This window comes from Ceraceosorus guamensis (assembly GCF_003144195.1).
Source record: "Ceraceosorus guamensis strain MCA 4658 unplaced genomic scaffold IE81scaffold_2, whole genome shotgun sequence".
NCBI lineage: Eukaryota > Fungi > Basidiomycota > Exobasidiomycetes > Ceraceosorales > Ceraceosoraceae > Ceraceosorus > Ceraceosorus guamensis.
The window spans coordinates 627,477-641,994 of NW_020289997.1; the positions used below are offsets into that span (position 1 = coordinate 627,477).

Genomic DNA, 14,518 nt, shown 5'->3' on the forward strand with positions numbered 1-14,518 from the left:
GCGCAGCAGCTTGGGCTGCATGGGCGAGAGCCGCGAGAGAGACAAGATGTGCATGCATGCATGCATGCATGCATGCATGGGTGGATGTGGATGCGGATGCGAGATGCGCAGCAGCTAGGGGTCCGCGGTGGGCGTCCGTCCATCACGAATGTTGATGAACTTGGCTGAGCAGCAGCAGCAGCAGCAGCAGCTATAGCAGTCCGTGCGTTCGCTATAGGCGCAGCCAGCCAGCCAGCCGCGGCTGTGCAGCTATAGCTAGCAATACGTACGGTCAGCACGCAGAGAAATCAAGCGCCGCTCCATCTTGCCAAAGCTGCCATAACCACCGCTACACCCACGACTCGATGATTCATCATTCGTGATTGCGATTGCTGCGACGATTCCCTTTTCCCACAATCGCGCATTCACATGCTGCGGGGCTGTACCATCGTTCACAGGGTGACTGCCGTCTTCGACTTTCCCTTGCGCTGACCCACACACTGCCCTAGCATCCGCCGCTCGCCCTGCGTCTGTATCTGCAGTCTCACAACGCCCCACCCATACGCCCCTCAGTAGGCACACTTTCGCATCACGACTCACGAGCCCCCCTCGACCTGCGTGGAGAGCAAGTTGGATCGACATGCCTTTTCTGGGCGGCGCGAGCGAAGGTGGAGCAGCAGCAGCACCTAGCTTCGAGACTGCTCAGAGCGTATCGGCTCGACGTAAACGCGTAGCCCTGATCGTTCTAAGCTCCACCTTTCTCATTGGCCTAGTACTCAGCGCTACATTCAGAAATGAGATCATCAGTCTTGCCGAGACGATCGGAGTCAAAGGGTGAGTTTCGTGGGCGTGGGGCGTGATTGGGATGCAGAAGGGGGGGGGGGGGGAGCAAAGTTCGAGCAGGCGTACGATTTGGCGAGTGTTTAGCTGCAGCGCTGGTCGAAAGGAGCAACATCGACAACGGCCTGTGACAGGTTGCTCTCGATACCGCAGAGACTAACGCTACCTCACCTACTCGCGCACCTCCCCCATCATCCCCGAACACTCAGGTTTGGCTGGATCGTCTTTTTCTTCTCTTCAGCTCTGACCCTGCTCGTGCTCGTCCTAAGCTTCATTCCCATCCTGCTCGGTTTCTGGTGCGTGTGTGTCAAAGCTGTGCAAAAGGGCCCGGCTCATGTACGTAGGTGTCATGGCTCAAGGCAGCTCACCCATTTCCCCCCCCTTTCTCCCCCCCAACTCGTTCCAACTCGTTCCAACTCGTTCCAACTCGTTCCAACTCGTTCCAACCCGTCCCCCCCATTCCCATCCCGCTCTTCGTTCGACGCTACCAAACATCCAACAGGTGGCTCTTCCTAGCTCTCTTCATCTACATCCAGATCAAACGAGGAGGAGGAGGTGCAGCAGCAGCGTCAAGCACCACCGGATCGAGCGCCCAGACCTTTTCCCAGGCTGCCAAAGACGCCTGGAAAAAGTTGCCTTCCTTGACGGGCTCTGGAGAGGGCAGGATCAGGCTTTGAATCGACCTTCTAGGGTCTCGCGCGCAGGAAGTCGTTCAGGAGGATCCGTCAGATGCGGAAGAGGCACACAAGAATCCCTGAGCGCTAGCGGCCCTGTTCAAGAGTATTCAATCAAAAGATCGTCAGCTCCCCCTCCCAGCCCCCTGCTGCTCCTTTTGATGATCAAGCGCATCAACGAGGCTCGACGCAAGGAAAGGCGCCCGATTTCCCATCTCGAGAGTGGCCCGCGCCGGACAGACCGTCTCATCGTGTCCAAGTCCTGCTACAACGCTTCCAGATGCGTGTGCAAGCAGCGGCTCAATTTGCACGCATGCCGACACCCCAGTGATCACTTTATCGAGCTCGCGTATATGATGCGTCGATCGTGAGAAAGAGGATGAGTGACAGTTACGTGAAATGGGCGATGACAATGAGTGCGAGGTGGTGATGGTAGTGTAGGTGGAGATTGGCTTTGTACACGCACGGTGTATCCGAGAATCGTAGGTGCGAATGCGAGCAGAAAGAACAAAAAGGAAGAAAAAAAAAAGCCATGGACAGCAGACTTCCAAGACTCCGTCATCAAAGGATCTTTACAAAGAAATGACGCAACGCCTGGCCCAGATCATCGAGGAGTGGCAGTGCCAGGTGTAGGAGCAGCCGATTCCATGTCCCTCACTAGAGGTCTCTTGGGATCCCCATTGGCTTCGTGGCGCTGCTCCGCAGACTCTTCGAGCTTCGCAGCAGCATCCTTGAAATCGGCATGCCTTTGCGACTGTCCCACCGGTCCAGCCAAATCCGTCGCCGAGACATCTTCCATCAAGCTGTGCGTGCGCGTCCTCCTCTGCTGTGCTCCGTTGCTTCGCTCCGGTAGCGCCGTCGACCTCTTCTGAGGACTTTGAGACGCAGATGGCGTCATGGCAGGCGCACCCGATAATCTCTGCAAGTCGCTCGACGACCTGTTCCTCTTCTCTGCAAACGTCTCCGCAGCACCGCTGCTCGCTCGAGAGCGCGTGCGGGCTCGCGGGCTCTTGGGACTCTTGGGATCGTCACCGCGCGTGCCGCTCAGAATGCTAAAGATGGCCTCGTAATCGCCTTCTTCTGACTCCTCTTCCGTTGCACTGCTGTACACGTCCTCGCCATCGCTCAGCGCTTCTTCCACCACCTCGTCACCCTCCTTGAAAAATTCAGCGCCAGAAAGGGCACGCGTCGTTCGGCTCGCCCGACGAGAGGAGCCCGACCAGCCGAACAGACGCTCGTCCACCCACGAAAGAGGGTGTGCCAAGGCGCTCGTGCCATCCAAGCGCTTGTCAGTAGTCTTTTGCTTCCAAAGCAAAGCGTTTGCTCGATCCGGCGTGGTGCTAGGCGGAGCGTTGGCAGTAGGAGGTGAGATGATGCGTCGCTCCGTGAAATCGTCCCACACCTGCGGTGCCAGCTTGTCGATGACTTCGTGCAACTCTGCAGAGATTCTCGATCTCGTGGCTTGAAGCTCCAGGATGGCCTTCTGATTGCCGGGAAGCAGCGAGACAAAGAGAGGAGGCAAGGATTTGTAGATATCGATGCCCACTTCGCTGAACTTTAGAGTGCTATACGCCAGCATTGGCATGCCTCCAAGAACGTACATAGGCATGCGTCGAAGATGAGGTGGCGAGACGCCGTTTCGGTAGGCGACGTAAGTGGTGACTCCGGCGTAGAAGCAGTACAGGACAGGCGTGATGCCCATGCTGACCAGGACTTTCCAGGTAGCAAGAACGTCGCGACCCATCAATTTCACCTGAGAGGCAGCTAAAGCTTCTTTTGCCTTGCGCGCTGAAATGATCTTGGCGAGAATGATGATGGGTGCATTGAGGACAACGCCTGGCAGCGCCAGGCCGCCCCAAAGCCCTAGAAGCCCAAGTCTGTAGAAGAATAGCCCCAAGGATCTCCATCCGGCCCGCGTTGCGCGCTCGACTTGATGATCTTTCAAGCCGGCATAGGCGAGCATTTTGTTATATCTGAGGACGTTTGCTTTGAGTTGTTGAATACGAGGATCGTCCTTGAACTTCAAGTACCCCACAATCATCCTGCGATTGATTTCTACGACTTGAGACAGCGAGGGATGCACACCCGGTGGGGTGTACAGGCGCCGGCCGGCCTGGATGAACATGAGCGTCTCGTAGTCTGGCGCTCGAAGCGTTACCGACTTCAATCCATCGAAAACAATGTCCATCATCGAAGCGACGGCTTCGCGCTTGCCGTCCCCGCCTTTCTCAAACTGCCCGACCAGCTCTCTAGGCACGTCGAGAGGCGTACCAAATTCTACCACTGCTCTGGAGCGGAACTTGTGCGGGTGGAAGTAAGAGAGACCGACGGGGACGATGCGGACTTTAAGACCGGGATTCGCGGCCATAGCGCCGAGCGCCATGATGACTACGCCAGCCTTGAGAGGCAGCAGGTCTGTGCGATCGTGGGAGCCGCCTGATTGGAGGAGCGGCCGAACCAGTCAGCCCTGCATGCATAGTCTAGCTGCTTAAGAAGGCTACGCTTACCTTCTGGAAAGATGCCTAACGAGCCTCCGTCCGCCAGGCGCTCGTAGACGCTTGAATACATTTGCGTCTGATCGACATACGGCAAGCACTTGTACTCGCAGCCTTGCTGCTCTTCTTCCCTCGCCTTTGCGCCCTTGCCGATCTTGACCATCGACTTCCCTCGAAGCGATTCGAGCGCCTTTGCCTCTTTGAACTCCTTCTTGATCCTAAGCTCTGTGTCAGAGATAACCTCGACCACCTCAGCAGTCGCGTAATTGGTAGATTTGGGCAGCATGATTTGGCTCTTGCCTTTGAGCTGCTTTGTGAATTCGGAGCCATGTCCTTGGATGAGGGTGGCGTCACCCGAGGAATGCGCACTGATCGTGCCTTTGCCAACCTTCGCCGAGTCTGCTGCCCGGGCCACGGGGACTGCAGGAGGCGGAGTGGATGAGAGGGTTAGCAAGCGCCCAGTTGACTTGGCACAGCTGAATGATGCTCACTGCTTTGCATCACTCGAGCAGCAGCCCCAATGAATTGCCTCTTGATGGACTTTTCGGCAATCAGGAACGCAACACGACGGCCAGAGCCCCTTCGCACCTCGGAAGCCAAGAGCAACGGATCCAGGAACTGCGCCAAGAAGAAGAGATCTAAGAGGGATGCGTCTCTTTTCCCTGTCGAACGGCTTTGATCACATACCTGATTGTGGTGAGGAGCTGCCACAAAGATGACTGGACCTTCGTTTGGCCTAGGAATCTTCCAAGCCCCGCGCGGCTGTATGCTCCTGAAGAAGACATTGATAACTATCCTCCAGAACAGCAAAGCAATGTCGAATGCCTGTCGCAAACCCATTGAGATGATTGACGTGTCAGATTCAGAATGGCATCTGAGGGAAAGGGTAGCGCCTCGTCCCTGAAAGTGTAGATCAACCGGCGGGCCCCATGAGCCCTTCATCGCTACTCACTATGTTGGTAGCCATGATGCCCTGCGAAGCGAGGATTCGGGCGGCAGCTCTGGCTACCAAGCGCGGTACGAGCCGATGAAAGGGTAAAGGGAGTCCGCTCAAGAAAGCGTGCAAGTCCCTAATTGATCTCTGTACTCTCTGACTATCTCCTCTTCGCATCCATCGAGCAGCAGCTGCAGCGTTGGCGCTGGAAGAAGCTCGTAATAGAGCTGAGTTCGGCTGAATGGATAAGGGAGGCAGCGGCTCGGCTGGGTTGGTCGAGGGAGACTTGGATCGTCGACTTGATGGTGTGAACGACGGCATATAGAACGAAGAAGGATGAGCTATCGCTCTGATTCTGGACAGCAGGCCGCGGGTCCTTGCTTGTGGTCGCCCTGTGAGCGCTTTAGCGTGACAGCCGAGAGGTGGGCTTGCAGTTGCGCACGTTTTGCCGACTCCCGACGGGCATGAGAAGGGGCGCAAGTGAAGCTAGTGCTGGCGTTCGCGTAGGTATGCTTGGAGGAGACGTTTGCTCCTGCTTTGGATGATTGACGGTGTGCGACAGCGTCGGGTTGCTTCCTGAGGGGGTGTGTGTACAAGTACGATCTTCCTGCCCCGTCCGTGATCGAACGAAGGCTTTGGCTGTCCTGGAAGGACTTGCGACTACCACAACAGTCACGCAGTCTCGTACACTCGACTGTGCAGCGTAGGAGCGCAGAGCCTAGAGAAGCCTGTACGCAGCGCTGCACTGCAGAGCAGGTGTGGATGGTGCAGGGTCCGCGCGCCCTTTGATCGCGCGCGGGCGATTCACAATAATCACGAATGTGCTTCCGCAAGCGCAAGGAACGCCACGCGCAGCTCGCAGGTGGATCGTGCAAAGGCCTATAACCAGTGAAGTACGGTATGTGGCTACTGTTCCTAAGCTGCAGCGCCGAGCAAAGCAACAACAGCAATCACAATCACAATGAAGTCTTGAGTCTGAAGCGCTGCTGGAGAGGGTGAGTGACACGACGGCGAGAGGGTGCAGGCGCGAAGGCGAGTAGTGCGAGTGCAAGCTTTAGCGCCGCCGCTTTGATCGCTGCACACCAAGCATAGCTTGAGCTTTAATTTGTCGACGTGCAGCGCTGCTGCCGAGGCGCCTTAGCCCTTGCGGGGGAGCGTGCCTTGTGGGAAGTTTGGGGCAGTCCGCATATATACAACAGTAATTACTTCTCGTGTCCAATATGTAGTACTGTAGTCACCAAGTGGAATTCTTGATTCACGATTGTTCACGACTCACGACTGAGCTCACGACTGGCGATCGTGCCAGCACACGCGCTTCATAATAATCACGAATCCACGCTTGAGTGAGCCTCGATCGATCGACCTCAGACATGTACCCGCGGTCAGTCACAGCGGCGAGTCAGACAGATCTCAGCGCAGCTGCGCGCGGCGTGATCTCGATCAGACGCCTTCATTCGAGATTGATCCAGCACTCACGTCTCATTCTTGATTCGTGATTGTACATCGAACGCATATAGCAGCGGGCCGAGCAGGCAGGCCGTGCAGCACGCGTCCGGCGCGGAAAGTTGGGGCAACGAGAGGCTGACCGCGCGTTTCAATCCAATTTTGACTGCTCTGCATGACTGTTGGTGGACTTTGGGTCACGTGTTGTAAATTCGCTCGGTCGCTCGCACGAAAAAGGGGACAGAGGGTGGCGCGACGCGTTTTAACGAAATTGGCGCGTTGCACAGACACAGCGAGCCTGGACTGGCGCCTTCGGATGATCGCGAGAGGCGACTCACGAGTCGGGACTGACGACTGTGCTGGCTGCTGAAGCGCTCGCTTCCTTTAATGTCACGCGGCGCGTGCGCGCGTGTGCATTGGGTCGCTCCCCTGCACCAACCAACACCTCACATTGTGATTCGTGACGTTGATCCGCATCGACGTCAGACACCACCTCGAACTTAGCTTCCGAGACGATCAGCTCTCCTTGCGCACACCGCGGCTAGACTATCAGCATAGAAGCTTTGAACTACATTTCGTGTCGACAGTCACCATTTGACCAGCACGGAGGCGCCTTCCCAAACCATCTCCGTCAGTCGACCGCTCTTCAGGCCTGAAGACAATGTCGGTCATCCACCTTCAAAACGTTCAGGTCCTGAACCCCAAGGGATCATTCTCTGGTAAGTGTTCGGCAATCATTTGCACTGCTCTCGAGTCATCTCACGTCTCACTCCGTCTTGCAACGACCACTCGCTCGCTGCCCGACCATGCAGATCCTTACATTTTCAAGGTGACTTTCGAGTGCATCTCGCCACTTGAGGACGATATCGAGTGGAAGCTGATCTACGTCGGATCGGCCGAGAGCGCTAGTTACGATCAAGAGCTGGACAATTGCATGGTCGGGCCTGTTCCGGTGGGTGAGTGGTAGAGGCCGTCATGCTTGAGGAGCTGTCGCGCGTATTCAAGGAGTACTGCGTCTAGCAGCAAGCACGAGCCGCCTTTGGCCCGAAAGGTCCTCATGTGCTTTTTGATGCTCAACACTTACATGGCTCCGGCTCTTCTTTCTTAGGCGTGAACTCGTTCGAGTTCGAAGCGGACGCTCCTCATCCCGACAAGATTCCCACGCAAGATCTCCTTGGCGTGACAGTCATCCTCCTGACCGGAAGCTATCGCGACGCAGAGTTCATTCGTGTTGGTTACTACGTCAACAATTTTTACGAAGACCCAGCCTTGCAAGAGAATCCCCCTGAGCAGGTGGATCTCTCCATCGTCAAGAGGGAAGTCTTGGCAGAGAAGCCTAGAGTCACTCGTTTCAATGTAAAGTGGTGAGCATGCCAGTCTCATGCTCTGCTAAACGGTCGCTTCAGCTATCTCACTGGCTTCGATCCATTTTACCACTCTGTCTCTGTCAGGGACGCGGACTCCAAGCCAGCAACGCTGCCATCCACCTCAAATGCTATGGACACCGACGACTCATCTCAGGCTGTTGTGCCTCCACCTGCAGGCGGCTCCTCCTCGTCAGGCTTCGGTTCCCAAGCTTCGGGACAGTACAATGGCAGCGACGGGCAAAGCGTAGGAAGCAGGAGCGCTTTTGCCCCCGTGGCTGTACAGTGATCGATTTGGCTGGTAGGCCCAAAACCCGACTCTAGCAGCAGAACTGCATGCTGCCGCTTGGAGGTGCATCAGCCCCAACCCCATCAGCGTTCCTCGTCTCGTTGATTGTAATCGTATTTCTTCTTGTGCAAAAGTATCGAGCGGCGCTGCGCAGGCTTTGCAGCAGCAGCAGCAGCAGCAGCAGCGGCACGCTCGTTCAGCGTCGAACAAGATTTCGCATGGATGCCGCATTTGCGCTGGCTCCATACGAGAGTTGCGTTGAGTTGAACAGGGTTCTCAAGGCACAAGCGCGCATTTTTCTAGTTTGTGCAGCGAAGTGAAGCTGTCTCTGGCGCCCGACCGCGTCATACGCTGATGTGCTAGACCCAGTCTAGTCTCAGGCGCACAAGACACTTGCGAAGGAATTTCACGACGATTACGAGCGGCGTGGGTATGTCATTTCTGAGCGGCGGCAAAATAAAGGATCACTGCGAGGATCGACACTAAAACGGCGCTTGGTGACGTAAGTGAGTGTAGGTGCCCACAAGAGAGCAAGAAAGATCTATGGCAGAGGGAGCGTCGGGAGAAGCAGATGGGACGCAAAACGAGAGCAAACATCGGCGAGTCGCAACGCTGAGGGCGAAGCTGTCGTTGTTAGACTGCAGACACCAATTCGGCGGAGCGGATCCTGCGTCATCTGCGTGCAGTGTGGAAGCTGTCCAGGGCTCGCCTGGAGAAGCGATACAAGGATCTTGATCAGCATTGCATGCATCGATGGTTCGAAAGGCACGTCACACTCACATCCACGCGGATAAGTCTTGGTCTGAAGGTGCTTGCAAGAAATAGGAATTTGCGGCGGTGTAGAGCCCGAATACGTTTTCGCGCTGCGGTCCGAGCGGCGAAGGAGCACGAAAGACGACTTGAACGTGAGCGCCGGTGGTTGATGAAGCCTTGGATCTGATGTGACTCACCATTAACATGCGCTCAATGTTCTCGTCGTGCTCCACGCGCACAGAGCCTAGATGCATCGCCATGAGCTCATCCAGCTCCGCGCTGTTCTCGTAGACGTACAGATACGGCCTGTGAGAAAATGAGACGCGTTGAGCTATACAGAAACTAGACAAGCATCGTCGCCTTCTGAAGATGCTACTGACCGTCGCAAGACAAACCATCTTCTAATCCATCGATCAGAGTGAGGCTCAGCAGGAAGAGCCAGCCAGCCTCGCTTGGCTGCAGAATCCGTGCGGGGCACGAGTGACACTTCTGCGATGAGCTTGGACGGGGTTGCGGGTGAAGAATGAGGAGCTGGTGTCTTGACAGAAATGGACGCAGCAGCCTTTGCTTCGGCCTCATCGGCGGCTTCTTCAGCAGCCTCTTCAGATTCCTGAGCGAGGACAGACTACAGGTCCGGACAGCAACTCAGCTTGTTGTCCTTGCCATGTCTCTCACTGCAGCACTCACCAGCTGTGCATCTCGTCGCGCTGCTTGCCAGTAGGTGACTGCGCGCTGGAGCAGACCTTCGTGATCCCCCCCTGCATTGTTGCTACCATTCGACATTGATAGTGGCGGTGCCGACTCGAGCAGCCTACGCACGCCTTCCACTTCCGCTCTTCGTCTTTCTAGTCGTACCATGCGAGCGTGATCGTGCACCAAGCTGACGCCACGAGGCTTCCACTTGCCTTGTAGCGCTTCCTCGCCCCTGACATACTTTGCGGCAGTGTCGAGCCTCCACAATTCCTTGGTGCGCTTTTCCAAGGGTGGCACAAGCCGTACAGCGAACAGCGCGCTCGTCTTCGTCAACACTCTAGCACCCGTCGTGGCAGCTCCGATGAGGCTCATAAGCTTGCCTTGCGGCTTAGAATCTCTGCCACCTATCGACACCGCGATGTCCATACTGAACTGAGCAGGTGCGGTGCACATTTCCACATCCAAAGTGAAGCTGAAGCGCAGCAGGACTCTTTGGCCGCTTGGCGTTGGTCTATTTAGGAAAATAGAGTCATGTACGCTGCTATCCCACCAGGCCCACATGGTCAGCTCGCTTGTCCCGTTGGGTCTAAAGTCGACTTGCTGCTGTTTTGGCGGGACTTTGAGATGCACTGGCTCCCCGAGGGTAGAGGAATGCACCCGGCCACGAGCGTCAAGTAATCGAACCTCGCTGAGCTCAGCACCGCGGACACCGGCCCAATTGAATTGCCGCCCAGAATCATGGGTCATGGTCAGGACTAGCTTCCGCTGCAGTCCTTGCCTTAGCGAAAAGGCTCCTGGGTCGAGCGACGATTGAGCGCGGACCTGCACTGGCACGTATTCCCCCCTGTCATCCAGTTCGCACAGTTGCACGAACGCCAAGACGTCGTGACGCTGCTCGGATATCATCTGGTTCTCTGACAAGCGTCCGGCAGCGGACGATTTGTGGAGGAGCACTGGACGTTCGGGAGAGTTGCTGTCGACACCGAGATCACTGCCATTGAGCGTGGGAGGTGCGCGGCCCGTCAAGCGTTTGGCCTCCTTGGCGGCGTCGTAGTCTTCGAGCGCTGTAAGATGCTGCGATTTGACGCGGGCGTGAAATTCGATCGGTGCGAAGCCTGAGCGCATATACTCTGCAATCTCCGGTGTGATGACGAAGGTCAGAGTTCTGCGTAATTTGACGTCCGATAATGCGCTGACACCCTTCTGTCCGAGCTCGGCTGGTGCTGAAGCAAAAACTTCGTCTTTGCTGACTGTCCGGCCAGCAATGCTGCTTAATCTGACTTGGACGTGCAAGCGCTCAAAGTCGCTACTTGGAAGGCCAATCACACCGTCAATGGACAGCTGCAGACCAAATTTGTGACCAGAGGGTAGCTCAGAGTCATTGCCGTCCGAAGGTGTTGTTGTCTCGGGCGAGGCGGTACCGTTTGAGGTCTTGCTCTTGACTGGAGAGACAGAGATGCTGACGAATCTGAGCTCAGCAGAGCATTGTCCGATTTCGCTGCCAGTGTGCCGCGAAAGAATCGGCAATCGATACTTCGCCGACACCTTACGAGCAAGCGGACAGAGGGGTAGCAAGGCATTGCCGATGAACATGTAGGAAGGGGCTGGCACCTCATAGAAAGGGTCTGCCCAATTGAAGTGTTGTGAGTATTCAGGTCTGTCGATGAAGCTGTAAAGATTCCTCATCTTGGCGAGCCGTGCTTCGAGTTTTGGCAGGGACCAAATGTATGAAGTTGAGTGCAGATGATCGATGACCCGAACCGCAACGCATGGCTTTGTAGCTTTGTGAAGCTCGGGGTCTGCGACGTCATCCAGGTCGTCTAGGCCAGCAATGGACTCAACGGAAGAGACCGGGTTGCTCAGCGGTTCGTCATCGATAATCGTGTACTGCATGGTGGTCTTCTTGTCCAGCTCCATGCTGATCACGTTTGCCTCCTTCAGAAGTACCGCATTGGATAAGATGTCCTCTGCCATAGAGACCCTCGTATGTGCTCTCCACTTGGCGAGTACCCTGTAGAGCATAGCTTTCTCAGGCTCGGTATAAATGACGGGAATGTCCAGAGGATTGGGAGGCTCTCCGCCTGCTTGGAGCAAAGTCAATTGTGCCTCGTACTCTTTGACCTTCTGCTTGAGATCTGCGTGCGCTTGGAACTCGACCGTCGCGTCGCCGTTGTCTGTTGTTCCGGCAACAGAAGCAGCGTCGCGGCTTCCAGGACCACCGCTACCCCAGGGATCGATGGAGGTGTCGTCGGTGTAGGTGCTCAGCGAGAAGGGGCGCGCCATAGATGGAGACTCGCTATTCGCGTCGTCCAGCGAGCTCAGTCGACTTTCGGGCCTGCTGGGCGCGGCGAGGCTCGTGCCACGCTTATGACGAGCTCTCGAAATGTCTTCAAAGAGCTTGTCAAGCTCCTGAGGCTCGAGATGGTCGAATGCTGCATTGTCGCCATTCAATCTCGCCAAAGCGGCCTCGCGCCTTGCATATGTCCAGTCGACGTCCCCAGCCTCATCCGCATTCGAGACAGGAGACTCTGGACGTCCGGGCGTGCCCGGATCCGTTGTCTGGTTGAGCTCGTCGCCTGTGGACATCGCCATCGTCGACTTGACCCTATCACGCGCCCTGCGGACTTCTTCGGGGTGGTTGAATCTGAAGACATGAAAGTCGCCCAGAATGACACGATAGCCTGACCTGAGACGCCTTGGCTCTCCTGGCTGCACTCGCTTGCCGTTCACCATGGTCATGCCGCCGCCGGAATTCTCTATAGTAACGACCCCACTGTCCGCAACGTTGAAAACGCAATGTTCCGCCAATATGTTCGAGCCTGATAATCGGATTGCTGGCGTATCTCCTGAGGTCGACTCCCCATTAGGATCCCCTGCCCCCTCTTCAGCAGCGTCGATGTTTCCCACCTTGGTGTCGCCCGGTCTCAATTGGTAGACGAGGCATTCCGACATGAGAGGATCTTCGTTCAAATTCACCAAGTGAGGCAATTTCTTTGGCGTGTGCACGCCAACGTTGCCCTTCTCCACACTGATGCCGAGCTCTTCCAAGGCCTTTTCTCTCTCCACTTGGATCTTTTGAGTATTTCGGAGCTTGTCTTCCCATGTCTCATTGACCGAAGCCATGAGCTTCTCTGCACTCTCCATCTGCTCTTGCAGCTCGGCCTTGGTCACAGTCTTGATCTCGCCAGTCTTGGTTTGGTAGCGCACGACCTGCTTCTCGGGTGGAACTGTGGGATCCCAAGACGACTCGCCCTCCCCACCTCCCATGCCACCCATTTGAGCACGAGTTCGGAGCATCTCCAGCTCTTCTTTGAGCTCTCGAATGAGCTTGGCGTTCGGATCTTCGTTGACTACAGCCTTGTTCTTGATCTTCTTGGCCGAGTCTGCGTATCTCAATGTGCTCAGCGTCTCTTCGTAATCTGCAGGTGAAATCGCAGCAATCATTGCAGTCTTGCTGTTACCTCCTAGCGAGTCCTTCAACAGCCAAGTCAGGACTGAGTCGCGATAAGGCACGAAGTTGTCCAGCTGCTTCTTTTTGCTGCTCGGCGCTGTGCTCGCAGCTGCGAGCGCTGCAATAACCTTGCCCAAAGTTGTTAATGATCTATTGATGTTTGCACCTTCCTTCAGACGGCTACCTGTCGCACCCGTCGAGTTCGCTCTCTCTGATCCAGCCAAATCCACCAAGCTATGATACATCGTTTTGTCTCAGCAAATGTCAGCCAGCATGCACACAGCGACGCCAGCTCACCTGACTTTCGCTACTTTCTCCGCTTCTAGATTTGTCTCTTGGTCCTTGATCTTCTGCGTGACAATAAGGGTAAACACAGCGTGCGAGCGAGAGCTTGTTTCGTTCATATTCGTCGCAGCCACAGTCCGTGCCTTGTTGCCTTCATCCATCAGGTTCTCTATTTCTGGGAACGACGCTACCGCCAACTTGCTGAGGTCTTCAACATACGGTCCCAGACTTGGATGTTCTCTGACTTTCAGATTGCCCTTGTTCTTCGGATTCAGCAAATCTCGAACCTTTTCGTTGTAAATTTCGATGTATGACACTTCAACTGTCACGCGCAGATTCGGATTGGCACCCATCTTGTCCTCTGCCTCTTCAAACAGCTTCGAACACGTCAAAGGGATGAGGCCCTTCGCTTGAGCGTAGCCCACCATGCTATGGGACTTTCCGGAGCCGGTTTGGCCGCTGCAGTGTTGGAAAGCTCACTATCAGCAGGCATGTATGCACTCTCGACTTGCGGTAGATCTTCACTCACTAAGCAAAGACGCACTGAAAGCCGTGCGCGTGATACGACAGTAACGGTCAGAAAGGCAGGGCTGAAAGGCGCACTACCATACTGCACGCTCGCTCACAGTATTGAACCCATCGAAAGCCTGTTTCAGGACATCCAAGCCTACATACTCGAACAGTTCCTGTTGTTCTGTGTTTTCGTCGTAAGCTCTATCAAACGAGAAGGGCATGGCCTTCTTCTTTGTCGCGCGTGCATTCTCTTTCGAGTCTCCTTCCGATGGAGGGTTGAGTACGAGCTGGGTCTGATCTGTGAAGTCAACCAAGTTGGATGCTCCTCGTGTTCTTTCTCGACTGTTCATAGGTCTACATCGCACCACCACCTTGATGTTACCAGAATCGGACATCGTGAGACCAATTGGAGCGAGACGAAGTCCCAACCTGCTGTCCTCTGCCTAGTATGCACCAAGGGTGGATGCTCGGCGTCGTTAAAAGTACAAAGTACTCTGACGAATGCCAAGTCGGACGAATGTCGGAGCAGTGAATGGAAGACCCGCTATCGTACTTGGCGACAGGCCCTGACGAGCCGTCGAATGGTCAAAGCGTAAGGCGAGGACGATGAAGGAGGGAGGATCCGCGACTGCTGGCCGAAAGCTGCGAACGCAGACAGCGCGCTGCTATGGTCACGAGTCGACCTTGATGATGAAGGCTTGCGCTGCCTCGTTTCCTCGAATCTCGGGCTGGCGCTTGAGCCTGCTGATCAGGCGCGCGTGCGTGTTGGTCGATTGTGACTACTCGCGCGCGGGGCGTGCTGCAT

General features: G+C 55.7%; 4 protein-coding genes across 4 annotated transcripts; 2 read left to right on the forward strand and 2 right to left on the reverse strand.

Moving 5' to 3' along the window:
- Nucleotides 1–491: 491 nt before the first annotated feature.
- Nucleotides 492–1,797, forward strand: IE81DRAFT_86673 (hypothetical protein). The gene is made up of 3 exons (XM_025517706.1): nucleotides 492–813; nucleotides 1,029–1,115; nucleotides 1,322–1,797. Exons 1-3 carry the CDS (start codon nucleotides 620–622, stop codon nucleotides 1,494–1,496), a joined length of 456 nt encoding a protein of 151 aa, XP_025373350.1. The 5' UTR covers nucleotides 492–619; the 3' UTR covers nucleotides 1,497–1,797.
- Nucleotides 1,798–2,097: 300 nt separating this feature from the next.
- IE81DRAFT_344244 (hypothetical protein) lies at nucleotides 2,098–4,955 on the reverse strand (the record flags this gene model as incomplete). The annotated part of the gene is made up of 5 exons (XM_025515790.1): nucleotides 2,098–3,929; nucleotides 4,001–4,408; nucleotides 4,480–4,606; nucleotides 4,676–4,813; nucleotides 4,941–4,955. The coding sequence occupies 5 exons, from the start codon at nucleotides 4,953–4,955 to the stop codon at nucleotides 2,098–2,100; spliced, it is 2,520 nt and encodes an 839-aa protein (XP_025373351.1).
- A 1,848-nt stretch (nucleotides 4,956–6,803) lies between these two features.
- IE81DRAFT_319586 (anti-silence-domain-containing protein) lies at nucleotides 6,804–8,162 on the forward strand. Its single transcript, XM_025512761.1, has 4 exons — nucleotides 6,804–7,084; nucleotides 7,178–7,321; nucleotides 7,474–7,729; nucleotides 7,817–8,162. The coding sequence occupies exons 1-4, from the start codon at nucleotides 7,027–7,029 to the stop codon at nucleotides 8,016–8,018; spliced, it is 660 nt and encodes a 219-aa protein (XP_025373352.1). The 5' UTR covers nucleotides 6,804–7,026; the 3' UTR covers nucleotides 8,019–8,162.
- Nucleotides 8,163–8,411: 249 nt separating this feature from the next.
- On the reverse strand, nucleotides 8,412–14,482 carry IE81DRAFT_319588 (putative kinesin-3 motor protein). Its single transcript, XM_025512762.1, has 8 exons — nucleotides 13,827–14,482; nucleotides 13,730–13,743; nucleotides 13,213–13,659; nucleotides 9,459–13,149; nucleotides 9,152–9,396; nucleotides 8,969–9,077; nucleotides 8,799–8,881; nucleotides 8,412–8,727 (listed from the first exon to the last, which is right to left on the reverse strand). The coding sequence occupies exons 1-8, from the start codon at nucleotides 14,106–14,108 to the stop codon at nucleotides 8,691–8,693; spliced, it is 4,908 nt and encodes a 1,635-aa protein (XP_025373353.1). The 5' UTR covers nucleotides 14,109–14,482; the 3' UTR covers nucleotides 8,412–8,690.
- Between the last annotated feature and the right edge of the window lie 36 nt (nucleotides 14,483–14,518).